The sequence below is a fragment of the Perca fluviatilis genome, chromosome 1 (assembly GCF_010015445.1).
Source record: "Perca fluviatilis chromosome 1, GENO_Pfluv_1.0, whole genome shotgun sequence".
NCBI classification, from domain to species: Eukaryota; Metazoa; Chordata; class Actinopteri; order Perciformes; family Percidae; genus Perca; species Perca fluviatilis.
In genome coordinates, this window is record NC_053112.1 from 10,081,050 (window position 1) to 10,104,859 (window position 23,810).

At 40.4% G+C, this 23,810-nt stretch overlaps 3 protein-coding genes and 1 long non-coding RNA gene across 4 annotated transcripts in view; 3 read left to right on the plus strand and 1 right to left on the minus strand.

Moving 5' to 3' along the window:
* LOC120559237 overlaps positions 1-23,810 on the minus strand; it is a 353,225-nt gene that overhangs the window by 222,970 nt on the left and 106,445 nt on the right. The gene's annotated exons all lie outside the window — the stretch shown is intronic.
* LOC120565722 (B-cell receptor CD22-like) lies at positions 6,093-9,107 on the plus strand. The gene is made up of 6 exons (XM_039811704.1): positions 6,093-6,106; positions 6,335-6,603; positions 7,565-7,825; positions 7,959-8,055; positions 8,170-8,227; positions 8,486-9,107. Exons 1-6 carry the CDS (start codon positions 6,093-6,095, stop codon positions 8,567-8,569), a joined length of 783 nt encoding a protein of 260 aa, XP_039667638.1. The 3' UTR covers positions 8,570-9,107.
* On the plus strand, positions 15,424-17,594 carry LOC120559557. The gene is made up of 3 exons (XR_005639315.1): positions 15,424-15,525; positions 15,846-16,052; positions 17,473-17,594. It is a non-coding gene; the product is annotated as an uncharacterized LOC120559557 (long non-coding RNA).
* Positions 17,640-20,310, plus strand: LOC120559494 (B-cell receptor CD22-like). The gene is made up of 6 exons (XM_039801214.1): positions 17,640-17,730; positions 19,095-19,355; positions 19,483-19,579; positions 19,690-19,747; positions 20,013-20,094; positions 20,197-20,310. Exons 1-6 carry the CDS (start codon positions 17,694-17,696, stop codon positions 20,229-20,231), a joined length of 570 nt encoding a protein of 189 aa, XP_039657148.1. The 5' UTR covers positions 17,640-17,693; the 3' UTR covers positions 20,232-20,310.

Consider the following 23,810-nt stretch of genomic DNA (forward strand, 5'->3'; position numbering starts at 1 on the left):
AACCAAATAAGTTTTGGTGAATTATTCCTCAGAGTATTTTTCCCTCCATGAGGCAGACTCAAACCAGGTCTTCCTGCTCCTTTGGGTCTTCTGTCTGTGCTGCAGTTTCTGAGATGTTCTCAAACTCAGGACAAGAGTCTAACTGATGGGGAGAGTTGACAAAATTAGAGACAAAAGCCTCATGAACGGAATTTGGATACAGTTAGATTTCATATTCAAATGTACTAAAGGTAAAGACACATCAGTGGTTTATATGAAGATTGAACAAAGATGTAACTAATCAAGTTACATATAAATTATCTTCATGAACTCATAGATTAACAACAAATTATAACCCTTCAGTATAGTCAGTTCTGTTTTAGTCTCGCTGCTTGGCAGACCCTCCTCAACAGTGCTGTGGAGAAGGGTCTGGGTAGTCCACACAGCATTACGGGATGGGAGAAAAACGTGCTCTGGTTTATTGGCATTTCTTTAAACCAATCACAATTGTCTTGGGCGGGGCTAAGCACCAGATGGAGCCCCGGTGCTACTGCCAAATAACCTCAGGAAGGAACTTGTTTTGGTGGAACATGTGTACGTTCAAAGGTTGTTTTAGTCGTCCATCAGAAAATTCAGATTTGACAGATGGATTTACCCTGCAGAGTAGAAAACTTGTGATAAAGAAATATATACAGAGAAATGTACATGACAAGATGATTTGCTGACACTGGCAGTAAATTATTGTATTTTTAACCAAATTCTGAATTGGTATTTTTAAAAATTACAAGTTTACCAGCTGTTAACTGATGACACTAGATAAATGACCCAATGCTGCATGTCATAATAATGCATAAAATACAGTATATCAACTTAATCCTAATACTCATAAATGTGTGTTTAACCTGCTTGAACAATGTCTAAAGTAGCGAGGCAGGGTGCATGTCTGTGTGTGGGGGGGAGCCCAGAGGGCAGGGGGAGGGGTTAGACGGAGCACCGAGGAGATGCTTCCTTCAAATCTTGCTAGTTTTTCAACATTACCAACCCTGCCCTTTAAAGAGACCACAGATCTGTGTTGTGTTCAAAGTCTTGGGTGTTTGCTGACTGTGCTGTACAGTTCAGATAAATCCTCCGCAGCCTTTTGATTTCCTGATCTGTGAATGAAAAAAAACATACTTAGAGAATGAAAAACCCACAATATAAAAAAAAAAACATTAAAATGGTGGGAATAAAAACATTTTCTGATGGACTCACTGTGTGGTAGCACTGGAACTCTTAAAGTTGACAGCAGTGTACTCCTCATCCTCGACCTCTTCTTCCTCCTTGTGTCTGTGTGGCTGAGCTAGCCTGATGTTGGAGTAGAGAGCATCTTCCTGGTTTTTAGAGAAGCTCACGCTGTCATAGCAATGGTCTTCGTGCGAGTCTGCTGAAGGGCTCCAGTCCTGAAGGTAACATAGACAAGAGTCCTCAGCTACATGGGTAAGTGTTTAAAGGTTGTTTTTTAGGTTCATACTTGTATTTTGGGTTTCTTCTAGAACATGTTTACATGCTTTAATTCTAAAAAGACACCTTATTTTCCTCATACTGTCTGTCTGAATATACTTGTATTAACCTCTGTCTGAAACACTCTGTTTTAGCGACTGTCTCTTTAAGCCCCTCCTGAAAAAGCCTTGTCTGCTCTGATTGGTCAGCGTTTCCGGATCTTCTGCATCTGCTCTCTCTGTGTCTCTGCACCATCATTGCAGCCAGAAAATGACTGTAACGGCACTGTAGCGGCACTTTCTACCTACCGTATATATAGTACAGCTGTGACATCAGAACCATAGTGGAGTCCTGTTGGCTCGTTTAAATGCACAGTTTCTGTGTGTGCGTTTCTCTGTGGATTGAGCATTTTGATGCATTTACAGTATTTATATGGCACCTCAACCTGCTTTATAATAAAAAAGACATGACTAAATATGGGACCTGTTAGTATGATTTGTATTGGCCTGTAAAACAAAATCCTCATATTGTAAAGCATCTGCAGGGTTAAAGGTGAGGGTCTTGTTCTGCAATTCCATTCAATTTACAAATACTTCACCAGGCGCTCCAAATTCCTGGTTTCAACATTTATTTCATGTTTTCTGTTTGGGATCAAGTCTCATTTTCAAAGCCAAAAAGTGAACCACAGGTTTGAGGTCACTTCTGTTTTTGTCGGTGTAATGCCTACTGATCACCAGCAGAGGGAAATATAATTCAAGGATTGCCTAAATCCTCTTTATTTACAAATCCTATCATGTCTGTGTAGATGGAGAGGTTTATATTATTTTATACAGTGTCCCTGTCTCAGCACCTTATAATTTAGCAGAGGACATGAAGCATTATTCAAATGTTTCCAGGTGAGAGAGGAGTCTGACTGAACTCTTCTTCTGACCTGAGCTTGGTTGTCTGGTCTCTCTCCAGGCTCGCTGGTTCGTTTCCAGGACCTCTTTCTTCTGGAAAGGAGAATGAATGAACAAACATATTAATCATCAAAATACAATTCTAAACGACTAAATTATTTAATGATGCATTACTGAATGTAATCACAGTAAAACTGAACTGCTCACCTAATAAATAGGAAGGCACAGAGGAGAATGATAGCCAGGAAAATAGCAGTGATGGATCCAGCAGCTACTGATTTCATTGAACCTGGGAAACAGTGATGAAACCAGACGATTCATTATGGAATTACAAGTTGTTTGGGTCCTTTAGCAACTGATAATTAGACATAAGATCATAGATCCTCAGACAGATGCATTCCACATAATGACTCATGTGTACTGCAGTTTTGTTTGTGGTTTTTGCTTAATGTCCTATAATGTATGTAAAAATGATCTTTCCAACAATGCGTGTTAATATGAGTTTGAATGTCAAACCTCTGGATTAGTAATTATTGTTTTGTGCAAACATTTAATTTGCAAATGTATTCATGTTGACATCTATTTGTCATTAGATAGGTAGATAAAGAGCTGGGGTCTCATTTATAAAACTGTGCGTAGGATCCTTACTATAAGTGTACGTACGCCCAAAAGCCCAAAATGGCGTACGCCAAAAAAAAGTCTGATTTATAAAACCGTGTGTATGCACACCTGTAAGCAATGTTCCCCTTGTACTTAACAAAAAAATGTGAAATAACTGAAACATGTCTTATATTTTAGATTCTTCCAAAGTAAACAATTCCTTTGTTTTGATAGCAAGGCGCTGCAAACGCTTGGTGTTCTCTCAATGAGCTTCCATGAGGTAGTCAAATTGAAATGGTTTTCACTTCAGGTGTGCTTTGTTAGGGTTAATTACTTTACTTTTCCCTTGGCTAATCAAAAAGCAAAGGGTGGCTACTTTGAAGAATCTAAAGTTGAGGACATCTAGATCCATCTCTATTGGATGTGAAATGTGAGTAAGCTCCATTTTAAAAAGCAAACATACTAGTAAACTGTCTGAATTTGTAGGAGTACTTTGCTGATCATTCCTTATTTTTTTCGGCTCAGTCTGGTTTTACATTGACAGCTGTAGGTCACTGAACAGCAGTGGATGAGGAAAAGGTCGTTTTTATCACTGTTGGTCAGCTTTCACTCTCAGAATAAAACTACTCTAAGGATTTGTCATCATTTTAATATTATTAGACATCTCCCCACACCCTTTACTCACAGAACATTTAATTGGTGTGTATCATTGTACAGTAGTAGTGCAAGTTTTTATTACCTGTATAACTGGAGAGATGTTAGTGATTCATCTGAAGGATTCAGCCATGTAACAGTTAATCTGTCTGTCTATTAAGAGTTCACAATAGGAACCAAACTTTGCCACATCATTCTGTTAGTTAACAGACGTGGAGGTGTTGCTTCTCTGTGTATGGTTAACAGTAATCTCCTTTAGTGATCTAAAATATAACACACAGTAGCAAACTTCAAATGTCAGTATGTACTCACCATCTGCTCTACATTGTTCATGATACAAATTATTTCCATGATGGAATATATACTTTTCTTTTACAGTGTAAGCACAACTGGCCCTGAAGTTTGGGTAAACTCAAACTCCAGTCTGCATCACCAACAGTCACCTGAACTAAACAGTTCACATCAGCTGCAAACTCATTCACAGCAACACAACTCTTAACACACGCCTCAAAACAGGCTCAGTGCAGCCAAACACCTGTGAACAATCCTCACTGAGATAACACACACTGGCACTCAGAACACACTGAGAGTAAACACACACTAGCATCAAACACCAAGACAGAAATTACAAACTTTCTCATCTTTACAGTTTGAACAATTTGAGTGACTTCACACTACTCAATAGTTTCTTTAAAGAAAAGCTATATATTTTATAATATACCAATGTTACGTAAGGTAAACAAGAAGGAATGAAAATCAGCTGTTTACTTCAATATAGTATTTTGTCTCTAGTAATTTATGGAATTACAGTAATGGAAAAAAAACTAAAGGTACATAACAGTAACAAAGAATAGTGTGACTAATCCTGCCTCTCTCCAGCATCATGCAGCAAGTTTTCTTCATCACATTGGATGTCTCAGACATCTTACCTGGACATAATGGTATCTCTGCTCTTTTACCTGTTTCTCTCAAACGGTACAGTGTAGAATTGTTTCTTTCTTATTTTGTGTTTGTATACAAAAAAAGGCTTTCTGAGCTTTCTCTATACAAATACCGTATATGTTCACTAACTAGTCTAAAACAAGACACCTACTTAGGCTTTCAGCTAAAATAGCGATCAGCAGTGTTTGATAGGCACCAGACTGAAATCTATTCTGTTTTGAATGTGTGGTTAACAGTGTTGCGGCGCAGTGTGTTAGCATTTGAACAAAGTGCTGTAAATCCAGAGTGTTGTGCACATTGTGTTTAAAGCCAATAGATAAGTGTGTAGAGTTTTGAAAACTGTATTCAAGCAATGAAAAACAAATTAGAGATTGGTCCACATGAACTGCTGCTGTACAGACTGGAGTTAGAGTTTTGCACCGCTGGCTTCAGTTGGGCCCAGTCGTTTAGCAATCAGAAAAACTGTAATGTCTCTTTACACCTTGTGTCCTACAGATGGTCCAAAGCTTCCCTCTGTGTCAGTGAGTCCCTCTGCTGAGATAGTGGAGGGCAGTTCAGTAACTCTCACCTGTAGCAGTGATGCTAACCCAGCAGCTACTTATACCTGGTTGAAGAGCAATGTAAAGCTCAGACCTCCCACTGAAGAACAACAGCTGGTCCTCACGTCCATTCAGTCCTCTCACTCTGGACAATATACATGTAGAGCTAGGAACAGGCTGGGGTCTAACACATCCAAACCCATTTCTATTAAAGTGAAATGTGAGTGAAACCACTTTATTTAAATAACGGTAAACAGTTTAATTTTAGTTAAGTTAAGCCGATACATATTTCTTCCAGTTGTTCAAAAGCTAGGCAATCAGTTTCAAACATACTTTTAGGATATTTCATTTTTTAGCACATTCGAATGTAAGATACTACTCATTGCTTGTTACCCCCTCCCCACACACAACACACACAAATAAGAAACTCCAGTCTGGTTGAGGAGAAGGAGAGCAAATTATATAAAATCACATCTCTTTTTTTTTTTTCTTTTTTTTCTCGTTTACTCCACTGTGTCTCAAACCAATTGTCATACCTTCAAAATAACACAGCGTATAGCAGTGATTTTCAACCACTGTGCCGCGGCACACTAGTGTGCCGTGAGAGATCATCCTGTGTGCTGTGAGAAATTATCCTATTTTACTTAATTGGTCCAACAAATTTTTTTATTGAGTTACTGCAAATAATTTGCCATTGTTGCGCATCTGTGCCTGCAATATGATGACTGGCAGAGAAATCAAATACTATTCTGTATCAGTAGGTGGCAGTATAGCGCAATAATGACCTTGTTGATTTAAGACAATAGAATTACTGCCTCCTTTCGAGCGCATCCCGCAGTGACAGGATGTAAGCAGTAGGGCCGAGATCATTGATGTAAGCCTGCAAAAGCGATGGATACATTTTTAAAAAGGAAAAATGCAGCAATGCTACAATGGGTCATTTTGTAACATTTTTGGTTGGTGGTGTGCCGCGGGATTTGTTTTATGTAAAAAATGTGCCATGGCTCAAAAAAGGTTGAAAAACACTGGCGTATAGAATGTAGAAATGGCAATATCAGCTGCTCATTCCACCACTTTGGTCCTAATGAAAATAGCTTAAAAAGTGATTCATCTGTTGTCATGACATTTTTAAAAAGCCTTACAGAGCTGCACAAATTGCAGGGGGCTGTTATATTCTGTCACTTGTTCAACATCTGTTAGAACTAATGACCACTTATTGGCCTACCTATGTTTTCTCTCCAGATGCGCCCCAAATCTTCCCTCTGTGTCAGTGAGTCCCTCTGGTGAAATCGAGGAGGGCAGTTCAGTGACTCTGACCTGTCAAAGTAATGCTTATCCAGCAGCTAACTACACCTGGTACAAGAAGAATGGAAATACAGAACTTCAACCTCTCAGTGAAAATACACCTCTTGTCTTCAGCTCCATCCAGTCCTCTGACTCTGGACAGTATTACTGTACAGCTGAGAATGAGCTGGGGAGGACATCTAGATCCATCTCTATTGATGTGAAATGTGAGTGAAACAGTTTATTTAAAATTAATGAGCTTAAATCTGTCCAGTCTTTACAGGAAAATATTTCTACTGATCCTAACTACTTTCTTCAGCTCTAGTTCTTGCTTCCCATTCACAGTCTTCTGATTTTCACTGAGCAGCTCCAGGAGATTTTAGGGGTTTTGTGCCGTTTGGACTCAAACCATCACACATCAATGTAGTCAGACCACCTTTAAAGTCTAAAATGCTGATAGACCAACACGGTCTCAGGGCAGTTCGTGAAATTCTCACGTTATTTTTAATCTATTGATTCGTGTACAACAACACGTTAATCTTGTTTTTTCGTGGTGGCCCGCACAAACTGGTCTATACGGAGATTAACGGGGAAAAAGCAAACGTCACACCCTGGGACACGCCTCACACGCCAACCCCGGGGGCCGCCGGGGACGCGCGGCAATAACGGGATGGCGGAGGTTGGGTTAAAGGAAAAAAACAACGGGGAAAAGACTCTGACACGGCCACAGGGAGGGACGCCTCACAGCGCTGGACACGGTCGCAGGGAACGCCGCGACAATAACGGGACGGTTAACGGGAAACAAAAACGCCACAGCGGGACACGATCCCCGGCCTCCGGGGTGAAAGTCCTGAATTGTTTGACCCATCCACTACCTCAACCAACCTCCTTATGCGGATTTTCGGCAATTCATACTACTCGCTACCGTAGTTGTGCTGTGACCACGACATATGCTTCCCATTTAAATTCATAAGTTTACATTTTTGTGCTGGCCACCACGAAAAAAACAAGAAAAACTTCCCCGTGACCACGAATCAATACATTAAATAACGTGACCATATCACGAACTGCCATGAGACTGGTTTGAATAGACACAGCTACACAGAGATAGTAATTTAAATACCATGAGTTCTTCTGCAGTGAGTCACCTTTAACCTAGAGTAATCTCTGTTAACACATCTCCTCCAGATGGTCCAAAGCTTCCCTCTGTGTCAGTGAGTCCCTCTGCTGAGATAGTGGAGGGCAGTTCAGTGAATCTGACCTGTAGCAGTGATGCTAACCCAGCAGCTAACTACACCTGGTACAAGGAGAATGAAGACTCACCAAAAGCATCAGGACAGATCTTCACCATCACTGACTTCAGAGCTGAACACAGTGGGAATTATTACTGTGAAGCCCAGAACAGAAGAGGACATCAGAACTCCACCTTACATCTGACTGTTGTAGCAGGTAAGATTCTCCATGACACTAATTGGCTCATTAACAGACAGTATCACCTGGCAAACTGATTTATGAATCAACCCCCCCAATAAGGTCCAGTACTGTTTATGTAATGACTAATAATGTCTATCTCCATTTCTAGATAAATCAACAATAACACTGATGACAAACAGCATCAGGTTGACTCTGGTGGGGGTTGTGGGGCTGATTCCTCTGCTGCTTTGTTGTCGCAGGATGAGGTGAAACTATAAAAATGAATCATCACTGATTTTTTACTATTACTTCAACTCATAATCATAGTTTTGCAGTTTCCCATTAAACCTTTTATTTTTTTGTTTTTGGATTAAATTCAGGAAGAAGAAAGCTCTGAGCTCCACCACTGAACCAAATGAACCCATAGAGACTGTGGAGGTGAGAGAGAGAGATTTGGTACAGAACTTACTCTACCAAAGGGTCATCATTTGTTGTTTATGAGTTCATAAAGACAATTCACATATAACTTGATTAGTTCAATCTTTCTTCATAGAAACCACAGACGTGTCTTTACCGTCACACATTTTCCAACCCCATTTCTTGCAGAAGTCCTTTTTAACCAAAGAGCAATTTAAGGAAACAGTCTTTCTTTTGTTATAAAATCTTGACTTTCATCTTAATGTCTCTCCCCATCAGTTAGACTCTTGTCCTGAGTATGATGACATCTCAGAGACTGCAGCACAGACAGAAGACCCAGAGGAGCAGGAAGACCTGGTGTGAAGGTCAGACAGTGCAGTCAAACCAGAGGGAGACTCACATGGAGGAAAACAAAAAGAAGTCTTTAACTCCAAACGTTTTCATTCTCAGTTTTTTAGAAGCAGCAGGTAGCAGAAGATTAGAGAAGAATGCAGCTTTATTTGTACCTGTGCAGGTACATAACATAACTGAACTCAGTTCAGGATTTGACTTGGTATGCAAAGTGATATTTTATGTAGTAAATTACTTTTAAGAAATATTGTTCACCCTTTCACATCACACCTTTCCTGGCAGAGAAAGCCAGTAAAGTCCAACTATTCCACAGCATGTACAGTAGATCTTATATGGTATATTTTTACACATTGAAATACATGAGCTCAGCTCTGTCAAACTTTGCTAGTTGTTCATTTGTATTGAATGAATTGTATTGTATTGCATGTATTGTAGTTTGAACATCATGCCAGTTCCCTCTCACTGCTGCAGAGGGAGATAGTGTTCAGGTGCAAGCTTTTGATTTCAGCTTTAAACAAACTCTTTTTGGGTTCATTCTTCAGAATGAAGTTTTATTGATCAGTAATGAGTGCAAATACAATTTAAATCAGTTGGTATGTTCTGATGTATTTCTCACTTGCCCGATGTTGTCCATCTGTAAAACTTGTCACAGTGTAATAAAGGTTTACTCTGGTGAACAACCTAAAACAGCAACTGGCTGATGGAATCAAACTGACTCTGTCCTTCCACTGCAGCTCAACACTTCAAGGAAAGAGCTAATTACATTCTAGATGTCCACTTGATTTGTCTCACTTGAACAGCTAAAGTCTCATATTACTTCATTAATGGCTCGTATGAACTGATAGTAGGATTGATATTTCAACAAAAAACAGACTTATATCAAACCTCAGGATCACAGTTCTTAAGCAAATTTGCCGCTCCTCTTTTTACCCTGCAGATATTATACTGAGTGATCATTTCATGCTATATTCTATTTACTTTGCAGTAAAAGTCTTAATATTATTGTTACGCTGGGATTAAGAACGTACCCAAATGCAATGTTCAACACAAAATCAGGTTCATTTAACAAAGGAAAGGAAGGAGGTGTGGGGAGGTGGACGCCAAAAACAGGAGTGAGGACACGAGGGCTGGGGAAGGATGACGAAGGCTGGAATAGGATGGTGACGGACTTGAGGGCTGGAGTTAGAATAGCGAGGGATGAGAGGGCTGCAGTAGGATGGCGAGGACTGGGATAGGATGGTGAGGGACCTGAGAGCTGGAGTAGGATGGCGAGGGATTTGGGGGCTGAGGTAGGATGACGAGGGGGTTCGGGGAGCCGTGGGGAAAACGGGGCCGAGGGAACCGAGGAGGAGACCAGAAGTCCGGGGAACAGGGAGAGTCCAAGAAGGGAAGGCTGGAAGAGGGAGCGAAGGGAGGATGAATCTCAATAATATTATATATCATGTTATATGTTTTCATTCATAGAGTTGAGACTGACCAGCTGAGTATGAGATGTCCTAAAATGGTCTACATATTTATTGAGGTAACAGCAGTGTCTTTCTTCTGTCGCCACATTTGGACCAAAATGTTTTTTTTGTCTCACTAAAAAGAAAATTGTTGATCTATCTGATAACTTTGGTGTTAAAGGTCCTATGACATGGTGCTCTTTGGATGCTTTTATATAGACCTTAGTGGTCCCCTAATACTGTATCTGAAGTCTCTTTTATATAGACCTTAGTGGTCCCCTAATACTGTATCTGAAGTCTCTTTTATATAGACCTTAGTGGTCCCATAATACTGTATCTGAAGTCTCTTTTATATAGACCTTAGTGGTCCCCTAATACTGTATCTGAAGTCTCTTTCCTGAAATTCAGCCTTGGTGCAGAATTACAGCCACTAGAGCCAGTCCCACAATGAGCTTTACTTACGACGCGCTGTTTCTGTGTCTGTAGCTTTAAATGCTATTCAGGAGGAGAGAGGGGGGGTCAAGGTGGATGGTGTGGGTGTGGCCTTGACCAACTGCCACTTTGCTTGTTTGCAAGCCATGATGTCACTCTCTCTCTCATGGGTGGGCCAAATTCTCTGGGTGGGCAAAGCAGAGAAAGGGGAGGTAACCTTGCTCCTTATGACCTCATAAGGAGAAGATTCCAGATCGGCCCATCTGAGCTTTTATTTTCTCAAAGGCAGAGCAGGATACCCAGGGCTCGGTTTACACCTATCACCATTTCTAGCCACTGGGGGACAATAGACAGGCTGGAGGAACGCATATTAATGTTAAAAAACCTCATAAAGTGAAATGTTCATGCCATGGGACCTTTAAATGAGCCTTACTGCCTCATGAGGCTGCTAGTGTTGCTGTAGACTTTAAGCCATGCTGTTAAATAAACTCTGCATGAATTAAAATGTATTGATGGTATTGCACATACCGCACTTTTGCATTTACTACTACTTAGAAGCTAAGTAAATTAGTGTGTGTGTGTGTGTGTGTGTGTGTGTGTGTGTGTGTGTGTGTGTGTGTGTGTGTGTGTGTGTGTGTGACCTCACTTCCTCTTTCTGTATGAGCAACATGCATTTGTCATTTAGCTCTACTTGCTCTGTGTTACTGCATGTAAAAAGACGTACCAGTGCTGTTTTAAAATCCTTTTATCTTTCAGGTGTCTGTAGTCAAACCTGCAACAGAGTGACAGAGGAACTGTCAGTCAGTGGGAACATGGAATGCCTTACCTTCATGTTGGTCCTCCCCCTGTACGCTACAAACTAAACAGGAACCCACTCATAGTGCTACTAGTGGTCATACAGTCAACTCCACACATTACCTTTAATTACTGTAAAGATGGGTAACATAACTACAACAAACTACATTTCTTTAATGTTTCTTTATAGTGATGGTTATTTGTGTGTAAGTTAAATTGGTGTACATGTACTTCATGACTGGAATATATTTATTTAACATGGTCTTTTGTGGTCAAATGGAAAAAAAATTGCCATGATCACACACACACACACACACACACACACACACACACACACACACACACACACACACACACACACACCTCACCTTTGAAACAATGTTTCATTTAGTGTTCTTCTCTGTCTAATTTGTGACTTGTTTGCAAAACAACAGTATCATTTTTTTCATTTCAAGCTGAAGATTTTACAGCCATACATCTTTTTATGCATATTAATGATTTGAAGAGGAAGGAAGCCAGGCCGGTTTTTAACAGTGGGATATATGTTAAATACAAATGTACCAACCACAGAACAAAAGACCACATCCTCCTTTTTCTAATGTAGACATGTTTATTGTGAGTTCCTGACACACAGTATTTCTCATGTATGTGATCTACCTGCTGATTTAACAGAGACCAGAGGAGCAGCTATGAGTTTAACAGCAGCAGCGAGTGGATTTGTTGTCTTCCTTCTCTCTGTACAAGGTACTGTAGTGCACATCTACATTTACAGTATATTGTAAGGCATTTAGCAGCTTTTATTATTGATACTACAACACAGCTTTCATGAACTGAAATTGATTTTGAATCCTGACAAAACAAATGTCATGATGTTCACAAACTCAAAGAAAGAGCCACTGAACCTTCCATCTTTTTTTTTTACGTTTCAGGGCAATGTGACTGAGTCTGTATCTTCATATAAATACCTAAGATTCTTAATTGACGATTCTCTCTCTTTTAAGTCTCAAATTCTGCAAATTGTGAAGAAGTTGAAGCTGAGGCTGGGTTTTTATCTCAGAAATAAGTCTTGCTTTTCTTTTGATGCAAAAAGGAAACTTGTTGCTGCTCCTTTTATGTCTGTGTTTGACTATGGTGCTGTTTTATATATGCATCTTCCTAATGCCTTCACTTCTTAGATACTGTATACCATGGAGCATTGAGGTCCATAACAAATCTTAAGGCCCTAACTCACCATTGATCCCTGTATGCTAGGGTTGGTTGGCCTGCTTTGTCCATCCATAAACTTAATCACTGGCATGGCCTTTATATTTACATATGTATATTAATGTTTTATGTAAACTACTTTTAATTGCATTTGGCTTAAATGTGCTATAGAAATAAAGTTGCCTTTCCCTACAATCCCCAGCCTGTCAGTCAGTCCCCAGGGCAATAAGAACCCTGTTGTGCCTGCCTGTCTGTATCTGCACCACGGCCGCTTTCGGATCGCCTTTATTTTATTTTGCAGCAAACGCTGTACACGTGGAGTTTAAAAAATTTAACCACACTTGCAACCGCTTTACCGGCACTGCCGTGACTCAAAGAAACTGCCGAGTCATCGTAGCTTCACTCCGTCCGCACCTCTGCGTGTGTGTATGTGTGTGTGTGACGGAGCACCACTGTCTGTCAACATGCAGAGAGGACAGAAATGCTTGCTCGTACTGCGCATGTGTGGAGACACGCTCAGAGAGTTCCCAATTTATAGATTGATACTGTGAGGTCTGAGTGTTTTTTCAAATGTTAAGTGTCTTCTCTGCCAAGAAGGTGATGTTTTTGACTTGATTTGTTTGTCTGTTGTTTGGAGGTCTGTGCTCTCAGAGTTGCCCTTCTAGTTTCCTGTGTTTTCATCCCATTTTAAATGTAGGACATCTCTGCACACAGTTTATCCAACGGAGCCACCTAAACAAGCCAACATTATTAAAAGTACTTTTTCTAATCAACATCATTATCAACATTGTGTGCCTACACCAAATGTTACCAGTCTGCTTGTTTATGTGTGTTACACATCCATGTTTGGTTAATAATAACAGGCATGTGTGAGTTTCTCACACCTCAGTGTTCTGCATTTCTTTACAGTTTCTACACCAGCCTGACCACATACATGTTTGGTTAACAATAACAGGCATGTGTGAGTTTCTCACACCTCAGTGTTCTGCATTTCTTTACAGTTTCTACACCAGCCTGACCACATACATGTTTGGTTAACAATAACAGCCATGTGTGAGTTTCTCACACCTCAGTGTTCTGCATTTCTTTACAGTTTCCATTCACACTCTGCAGCAGCCTGAGTGACCACAGACAGAAAAGCAATTATTTTGTTCACAGGTTCAATACATTGCTGTTCCTTCACTGCACCCTCTGTATGATGTCCTGCCTCAGTGCACCTAGAGATTAACTGCAGAGCAGAGATCATGTATTCAGCTGAGACTGTTCCTTAGCATTATAAATCCTCATGTAAAAGTGATTGATATGAATATTTCTCCATTCCTCTGTTTACTTCAGCATAAACCAGAAATAACATTAATACTTGATTTATATATCCATTAATCTCATTAATAAAATCAGACATTGGAAGTCCCCAACAAAGTACAAATATAGACCATTTCACAGATATAAACATAAACATCCTGAATCGCCCCAAGTTGATTACCTGTTGTAACCAGTGACATCAGCTGACAGGAAGTTAACAAGGGGCCAGTCTGTTGCCTAGAAAAATCTGTGTGATACAGAATAAGTCTTGAGCTCAGTTCTAGTTAAGATAAAACTGCAGTAAAACAGTCTAAAGTTGTTCCAAACTCCCCGACCCCAAAACAAGTTGGTACTATCAGATTATCTTTGTCTAACACTGACTTAAAGTGGGACGGCATGAGAGCAGAAGTAGTTTTGGGAAATGTAGCTTCACACACTGAAGAGCCTTCACTACATGTAAGTCTGTCTCCTGATGTAGTTCTGAGTCTGATTGTTCTTCCTGATGTGCTCTGTGTTACAGTGATACAGGGTCAGGATGGCTGGGGAGTGACTTACACCTCTACTCAGATCTGTGCTGTTAAAGGATCAACAGTGGAAATACACTGCAGCTACACATACCCATCCTCGTTGGAAGGCAGTGATACTAGAGTTGAGAGAACATTCTGGTTCACTAAGTTGCATGATAAAGAGCCTGTGGATCTGAGAACAGACTCAAAGTATTCAGGTCGTTTGCAGTACAGTTGTCACGGAAGAGCTGCACTCTGAGAATCTCAGACCTGAGACAGAGAGACTCTGCTGAGTACAAGTTCATGTTCACAACAAACCAAGAAGGTGGAAGATATACCGGTTCACCTGGAGTCACTTTGTCTGTCACAGGTAACTTTGTTGTTGGAAACTGTAAGATTGCTCCAAATGCTCAACATTTAGGAAGCACTACTGTCAATCTCTGTGTCTCAGTTATCTCTGTGTCTATGTTGACAGTTCAGTCTAAAATGATATTTCTGTTTCTTTATGAATCCAGGTCTCCAGGTGCAGATACGTTGGGTAAAATCATGCCGTTCTGAAACCTGTACATGGGCAGAGCTGAAGTGTCACAGCAGTTGTCTTCTCCCTGATCGTTCTTCCTACCTCTGGTACAAGAATGGAGAGAAAATAAATAAAGAAACATCTTCTTATTCAGACTACTTTTATCCTCCTGACAGCTATTCCTGCGCCCTTAATGCATATAAGGATTCCCCCTCTCCTTCAGTGTGTGAGTTTACTCCACAGTTTTCCACTAACATTACACTATTTTGAACTTATAGCTAATGATTTATACCATCTCTTCATATGTCTTTTAGGATAATGACCCTGTACACAGCAATACAACCAGTTGTGTATTACCGCAGCAAAGACTTTAGTTGTCATAATAACAATAAAAAATATTGAATATTTCAGGTGGCCATGGACATTCATGCAACACAGTGACGTACACTGACAGAAGTGTCTGCGCCTTCAAAGGTTCTTCAGTGGACATTTCTTGCAATTACAGCAGTTACAGAGATCAAGTTGAATCTACATTCTGGTTCAGTCCTGAACTTAGTCCTTCGTTGGCAGAATCCTTCCCAGCCTGAAGACCTTAGTACAGACTCCCAGTATGCAGTACGTGTTCATGTTGAAACATGGAGGGCCGCTCCACTCTGAGAATCTCTGACCTGAGAGAGAGCGACTCAGCTGAGTATCACTTCAAGTTCAAGACACCAAACTTTGAGTGGAGGAGTAGTTTACCTGGTACAACTCTGACTGTCACAGGTACTGATTAATACAATTTATTGTAATGTTAAAAAAAAAAAATATTGTTTTGATATATGCCTGGTTAGTTAAAAGTGAAGTTTAACACAAGGGAAAGTATTGAATAAGAAGTAAATATGCTCCAAACATGGAGCATAAGCACATGAGCCAAGCACAAAATTGTGATTAGTTGTAGTTTAGAGTTCTGTTGTGTATGTGTATGTTTTACTAACAAAGACCATTTACCTGGTTAGATTAGAGATCAATAGATAAGTGTACATATAAAATGGTAGATTGTACATGGGCTAATTGTATATGACATTCATGTTCCTTGTTCACAGATCAAGATCTGCAGGTGCAGGTGATCTGGTCTTCGACTGGTCCAAAGCTGATTTGTCACAGCAGCTGTCTTACTGACCGCTCTTCCTTCCTTTGGTACAAGAATGGAACAATGATTCAGGGAGAAACATCTCCTTCTTACGGAGGTCACGTTGATCCTGCAGACAGCTATTCCTGTTCTTACCAGAGATACCGCTCTACTCCAGTGTGTGAGTTTACTCTTCTCTTTCACAAACCAAATGTCATCTGGTGGAAACTTTAAAACAGCAATAATCAATATTTTTACAGAAACAATGGATCGCATAAGTCCTTTTTTGTGATATGATATGTATTAGCTGCTAAAGATTCAGATATTTCCATACGAAAACCCAACTCACAATGAAGGCTAGTGTGGCTTTTTATCTGCTGCGTGTGTAAAGAGGCAACAGTTTGCCATATCAACGAAATAAGGTGAGAGTTTACAGCTAGTTTCTGCTGCCACCAAGTGACAAAAATACAAGCTTGTAACACAAAGACGCACATACCTGCTGGTTTCTCGTTTCACACCCTGCTGAGTTTCACACTGATTCCACTGATGGACACTTGGTGGCAACAATGCTCAAATAATGTGTCAGCTGAGGCAGTGATGTAAACAAATAGCCCACACCACACGGATGTAAGTAAATGTTTTTTTGTGCGTCTGCTCCGGTGACAGGGTTGTCTGTACATCTGTCTGTGTGTCCCATTCTTGTGAAGACAATATCTCAGAAACCCCGTGGGGGAAATTATTTCTAATTTGGCACAAACGTCCCCTTGGACTCAAGGATGAACTGATCAGATTTTGGAGGTCAAAGGTCACTGTGACCTCACAAAACACTTTTTTAGCAATAACTCAAGAATTACCATACTTGTGGCCGGGTTAGCTCAGTTGGTAGTGCGGGTTGCCACGTGTCCTGGGAAAATAAACGCCTATAAATGCCCCAAAAATTAGCTCTATTCTCTTCAATGGAGTTGCTCGACCGGTGCATATGCAAAAAAAATCTAACCTTCCGGGTTTTACCACGAATATGTGCCGTAGGTGTTTCTCCCACACAAAATGACCAGCTCTGCTGAAAGACAAATTGTGATGACGTACCAGTTTTTACATTTCTTTTCTTGGCTTGATGGAAGTTTTTCAAATATAAAAAGTTTTTGATTAAAAATTCTGAATAACCAACCTTGTCTGCAGTTCAAGGTGTCCTGTCAACAGTTTCGTAAACATCTCTTTTACAATGTTTTGCCTATCGGAAAATCCATTTTGGGTAGCAGGAGGATCTTTCATTTGCAACACTGCAAGAGGCCATTGGCAGCAAGTCTGAGTGCACTTCCTTGGTTAATCGGTGAAAGATTTTACACAAATGTCTAATAGGTCAAAAGTGATTGCATGTAATATCCAAAAGGTCAAAGGTCAACTTCACTGTGACATAAAGTTCTCTAAATTAATTCAAAGTCTTCACTACAAATGTGAGTCTGGTCAGATATGGATGTAAACTGCAACAACTGCACTGGTTGGCGAAGGCATACAACCACAAGGCTGTAATTCTAGTGTATTGTATGAAAGTGGGTGATGAACACTCTCATATTAATGTTTGGTCATATCATCTCCTCCAGATGCTCCGAAACCTTTCTCTGTGTCGAGGACTCTCCCTGGTGACATTATGAAGAATGATTCAGTGAATCTGACCTGTAGCAGTGATGCTAACCCAGAAGCTAAATACACCTGGTACAAGGGGGAACCAAAACTGTTCAGTGAAGAACCACAGCTTGTCTTCAGCTCCATCCAGTCCTCTGACTCTGGACAGTATTACTGTACAGCTCAGAATGAGCTTGGGATGAGGACATCTGAATCTGTATTTATTAATGTGAATTGTGAGTAAAAACATATAAATGTGTTACATTTAGTTAACAAAAGACAGGTTTAGCAGATAATGCTTTCTTCACACTGAGCAGCTCCAGTAGATGTCACAGAGGCCGTTTTCATCACCATTGGCAATCATTTACACTTCATGAACTAAACTAAAGCCATCTTATTCAGGATTTTTATTTGCCATTTGCAAAAAATCTTATTCACCTTTTACAAAGTTTCAGAAGCATGCAACACATCTGAATTCATGAAAATCAATGTTAATATATTTTCCAGATGCTCCAAAGCTTCCCTCTGTGTCAGTGAGTCCCTCTGCTGAGATAGTGGAGGGCAGTTCAGTGACTCTGACCTGTAGCAGTGATGCTAACCCAGCAGCTAACTACACCTGGTACAAGGAGAACCAAACACTGCTTCAAGGACCAGAGAGCATCTATCATTTCCCCTCCATCAGCTCTGAGGACAGAGGCAACTACCACTGCAAGTCTGAGAATCAGTTTGGACGGACCAACTCTACGTCTCTACTCTTAGATGTCCAGTGTAAGAAGAAAATATCGGCAAATCATTTAGACATTCAGTTTATTTAAAATAAGAGACAGTGGCTTGCAAAAACATGTCATGTTACAAAGAAGCAACACTTAAACAGGCCTACCAGCTGAAGACTTTATGATTTGCAGTAGAAAGTTTGCAGTTACCCCCTTTTACACAGAGCAGTGGTTGTGATCACCGGTGCATCAGATAAAATTCCTTTAGCTAGTGAACATCTGTAACAGTGAAACAAAGATCAAAATGTTCACAGAAGAGACTGTCCTCCCCTGAAAAACGCTCCCATGTGTTGTTTTTTCGAGCATCAATTACGACCTGTATTTAGGTAAGGCGACAAAGTATAATAGTGAGTTCCATTTGTACTCGGAAGTCAGATTTTCCGAGGTCAAAGTCAGAAACGCCCCCTGACCTCGGATTTCTGAGCTCAGAACTCAGACAACCTCTGAGTACCCCGAGTTCAAAATCCCACATGGATGCTCCGTGCATCAACAGTTGTGAAAGCTGTAGTAACATACAGTTACATTTAGCATTTCTGTCTTATTTGTGTCTCACTAAATCAGTCATACACACTAGGGCTTTGGCTTTTGCCCAAAAATCATATTCAAAGTTTGTTTATTAATATTAATATATTTGAATATTTATTAATAATATGTTGACCATTAAATGCCTTCAGTAAGACCTATATTGGTATCAAACTTAAGTTGTTCTGTCCACCAGAGGGCAGTGTATCAGTCAATGTCAATAGGCAGTCAATGTTTTCAGAAGAATAACACTGCCACAACTGTTTTTTTTAAATGTTTCTATGTCTCTATGTTTTCTCCTCCAGATGGTCCAAAGCTTCCCGCTGTGTCAGTGAGTCCCTCTGCTGAGATAGTGGAGGGCAGTTCAGTGAATCTGACCTGTAGCAGTGATGCTAACCCAGCAGCTAACTACACCTGGTACAAGGAGAATGAAGACTCACCAAAAGCATCAGGACAGATCTTCACCATCACTGACTTCAGAGCTGAACACAGTGGGAATTATTACTGTGAAGCCCAGAACAGAAGAGGACGTCAGAACTCCACCTTACATCTGACTGTTGTAGCAGGTAAGATTCTCCATGACACTAATTGGCTCATTAACAGACAATATCACCTGGCAAACTGATTTATGAATCAACCCCCCCAATAAGGTCCAGTACTGTTGAACTAATGACTGTCTATCTCCATTTCTAGATAAATCAACAATAACACTGATAACAAACAGCATCAGGTTGACTCTGGTGGGGGTTGGGAGGCTGATTCCTCTGCTTCTTTTTTGTCGGTGGATGAGGTGAAACAATAAAAATAAATCATCACTGATTTTTTACTATTACTTCAACTCGTAATCATAGTTTTGCAGTTTCCCATTAAACCTTTTATTTGTTTTTGGATTAAATTCAGGAAGAAGAAAGCTCTGAGCTCCACCACTGAACCAAATGAACCCATAGAGACTGTGGAGGTGAGAGAGAGAGATTTGGGACAGAACTTACTCTACCAAAGGGTCATCATTTGTTGTTTAGGAGTTAATAAAGACAATTCACATATAACTTGATTAGTTTAATCTTTCTTCATAGAAACCACAGACGTGTCTTTACCGTCACACATTTTCCAACCCCATTTCTTACAGAAATCCTTTTTAACCAAAGAGCAATTTAAGGAAACAGTCTTTCTTTTGTTATAAAATCTAATTGACTTTCATCTTAATGTCTCTCCCCATCAGTTAGACTCTTGTCCTGAGTATGAGGACATCTCAGAGACTGCAGCATAGACAGAAGACACAGAGGAGCAGGAAGACCTGGTGTGAAGGTCAGACAGCTTTGAGTCTGCTGCATGGGGGCGGGGGGCAAACTCAAAACTATTTCTGAAAAATAAGTCACCAAAACTTTATGTGGTTTTCTTCCCATGTAGTCAAACCAGAGGGAGACTCACATGGAGGAAAATAAAAAGAAGTCTTTAACTCCAAACGTTTTCATTCTCAGTTATTTAGAAGCAGCAGGTAGCAGAAGATTAGAGAAGAATGCAGCTTTATTTGTACCTGAAGAAAGAAATATTGTTCACCCTTTCATATCACACCTGTCCTGGCAGAGAAAGCCAGTAAAGTCCAACTATTCCACAGCATGTACAGTAGATCTTATATGGTATATTTTTACACATTAAAAAACATGAGCTCAGCTCTGTCAAACTTTGCTAGTTGTTCATTTGTATTGAATGAATTGTATTGTATTGCATGTATTGTAGTGTGAACATCATGCCAGTTCCCTCTCACTGCTGCAGAGGGAGATAGTGTTCAGGTGCAAGCTTTTGATTTCAGCTTTAAACAAACTCTTTTTGGGTTCATTCTTCAGAATGAAGTTTTTATTGATCAGTAATGAGTGCAAATTAAATTTAAATCAGTTGGTATGTTCTGATGTATTTCTCACTTGCCCAATGTTGTCCATCTGTAAAACTTGTCACAGTGTAATAAAGGTTTACTCTGGTGAACAACCTAAAACAGCAACTGGCTGATGGAATCAAACTGACTCTGTCCTTCCACTGCAGCTCAACACTTCAAGGAAAGAGCTAATTACATTCTAGATGTCCACTTGATTTGTCTCACTTGAACAGCTAAAGTCTCATATTACTTATATGGCCCTATGTAGTTTTGGCCATTGTAGTTTTTGCTGGCAGGTCTCTCTATAGAGCCCCCCCTACAGCTTCAGAATAGATATTTGGCAACTCCTATGTTTACTTGTGTCTGACTCCTCGCTCGTTCAGTCAGCCTTTTCCTCTTTCTCTGTTCCTCCAACAATGCTTTCCTAGCTTTCTGCTTCTTTTAGCCGGCGCGCGCCATGACGATAGTGTGAAAAACTCCATTGCTACCTTGTTAGCCAGTTCCTGAATGGGGCGTATGTGTGCAGTGCCGTGAAGCAATTCCTTACATCGCGAGACCTGATATCACGCTATACTTTCTGACGATGAGGCCGGGGGCTTGTCAGCCAAAAGTTGCAAGGGTGGTTTTTCTGCTCACAGGTGCTAGGGGGGGCGAGACGACCACCATTCAACTTCGAAAAAGTCATATAACTATTCCAATTACACCGAAGCTGTTCAGTTAAGGTAAATTAAGCTAAAAAAACGGCATATTTCCCCTTTAAAGCAACACTAGAGAACCTTTCGCCGTCGGTCCCCCTACAGGTTGTCTCATTGGAACTACAGCTCGCGCTACCTGATCTGGCAAACTTGCATAATGTAATGTAATGGACAATTCCACTTCCAACCTGCAGGGGGACCGAACCAGAAATGTTCTCTAGTGTTGCTTTAATTAATGGATAGTATGAACAGGTGATATTTCAACAAAAAACAGACTGATATCAAAGCTCAGGATCACAGTTCTTTAGCTAATTTGCCGCTCCTCTTTTTACCCTGCAGATATTTTACTGAGTGCTCATTTCATGCTATATTCTATTTATTTTGCAGTAAAATTCTTAATATTATATTATATATTATATGATATGCTTTTAATCATAGAGTTGAGACTGACCAGCTGAGTATGAGATGTCCTAAAATGGTCTACATATTTACTGAGGTAACAAATTCACCATTAAGCTAAAAAACTGCATATTTCCCCTTTAAAGCAACACTAGAGAACCTTTCCCGCTTCGGTATGCAAGTGTCATTCTTCTGTCACCACATTCGGACTGAAAGTTTTTTTTTTGTCTCACTAAAAAGAAAATTGTTGCACTGCTCAATTAACTTTGGTGTTAAATGAGCCTTAAGGCTCTGACACACCAAACCTGACGGCTGACCGTCGGCAGAAAAGGCAGTTGGACTGATCAGTCGGCTCCCCGAGGTCCAAAAAGTGCCTCGGAACACACCGAAGCGACGCCGACTTGAGCGTACGTTCAGCGCGTGAGTGAGACGTAATACGTCTCCATAACAGCATGCGGCGCTAATCTGTATTGTCACCCAAAAAATGAAAACCGGAAATGACGAACGCATCACGTGGGTCTGGCTTCTCCAGCCGAGCATAATGGCGGCTTGTTCGAAAATACGAATCAATATCTTACGAAAATAGTTCACTGAAACGTCTTTCTGAAAACATTTTACATGTAAGCGAGAAATAGGCCATGCAGTTGCTGAATCTGTCTCCATTTCAGATCGACAAAGTTCAGTTTAAAAGATTTTCGTCAGATTTTGAGAGGCGTTTGTCACTCATCCCGCTTGCCATTTCCGGGTTAGCACTCCACCAATCAGATTGGTCATTAAGTCTGACTGCCCGCCCTCCGATTCAACATGACATATCGGCTAAAATGAAGGCCGACGGCCGTCCGACGGACTACGGCACGGAACACACTGAACAGACTCGAGTCTCTGACCTCGCCAAACTGTCCGACGGCCGATTATCAGGTTGGTGTGTCAGGGCCTTTACTGTCTCATGAGGCTGCTAGTGTTGCTGTAGACTTTAAGCCATGCTGTTAAATAAACTCTGCATGAATTAACATGTATTGATGGTATTGCACATACACACCTTTGTGTTTACCACTGTTGAGAAGCTGAAATAGTGTGTGTGTGTGTGTGTGTGTGTGTGTGTGTGTGTGTGTGTGTGTGTGTGTGTGTGTGTGTGTGTGTGACCTCACTTCCTCTTTCTGTATGAGCAACATGCATTTGTCATTTAGCTCTACTTGCTCTGTGTTACTGCATGTAAAAAGACGTACCAGTGCTGTTTTAAAATCCTTTTATCTTTCAGGTGTCTATAGTCAAACCTGCAACAGAGTGACAGAGGAACTGTCAGTCAGTGGGAACATGGAATGCCTTACCTTCATGTTGGTCCTCCCCCTGTACGCTACAAACTAAACAGGAACCCACTCATAGTGCTACTAGTGGTCATACAGTCAACTCCACACATTACCTTTAATTACTGTAAAGATGGGTAACATAACTACAACAAACTACATTTGTTTAATGTTAGTTTATAGTGATTGTTATTTGTGTGTAAGTTAAATTGGTGTACATGTACTTCATGACTGGAATATATTTATTAAACATGGTCTTGGAAATTGAATTAGAATTTCTTTACACACACACACACACACACACACACACACACACACACACACCTCACCTTTGAAACAATGTTACATTTAGTGTTCGTCTCTGTCTAATTTGTCACTTGTTTTTCTTTTCATGCATATTAATGATTTAAAGAGGAAGGAAGCCAGGCCGGTTTTTAACAGTGTGATATATGTTAAATACAAATGTACCAACCCCAGAACAAACACTCTGTCTTCAGAGACCACATCGTCCCTTCTTTAATGTAGACATGTTTATAGTGAGTTCCTGACACACAGTATTTCTCATGTATGTGATCTACCTGCTGATTTAACAGAGACCAGAGGAGCAGCTATGAGTTTAACAGCAGCAGCGAGTGGATTTGTTGTCTTCCTTCTCTCTGTACAAGGTACTGTACATCTACATTTGTATTGTAAGGTATTTAGCACACTTCAGATATACAGAGGAAGGTTGTTTTTCAGTAAATAAAAAGATTT

Coding starts and splice junctions, on each gene's coding strand:
- LOC120559494 (XM_039801214.1), top strand. CDS start 17,694: ATGAGGACATCTGAATCTGTATTTATTAATGTGAATT. Junction 17,731..19,094: donor TGTATTTATTAATGTGAATT/GTGAGTAAAAAC, acceptor TTTCTCCTCCAG/ATGGTCCAAAGCTTCCCGCT. Junction 20,095..20,196: donor CAGGAAGACCTGGTGTGAAG/GTCAGACAGCTT, acceptor CTTCCCATGTAG/TCAAACCAGAGGGAGACTCA.
- LOC120565722 (XM_039811704.1), top strand. Junction 7,826..7,958: donor ACATCTGACTGTTGTAGCAG/GTAAGATTCTCC, acceptor CTCCATTTCTAG/ATAAATCAACAATAACACTG. Junction 8,056..8,169: donor CTTTGTTGTCGCAGGATGAG/GTGAAACTATAA, acceptor GATTAAATTCAG/GAAGAAGAAAGCTCTGAGCT.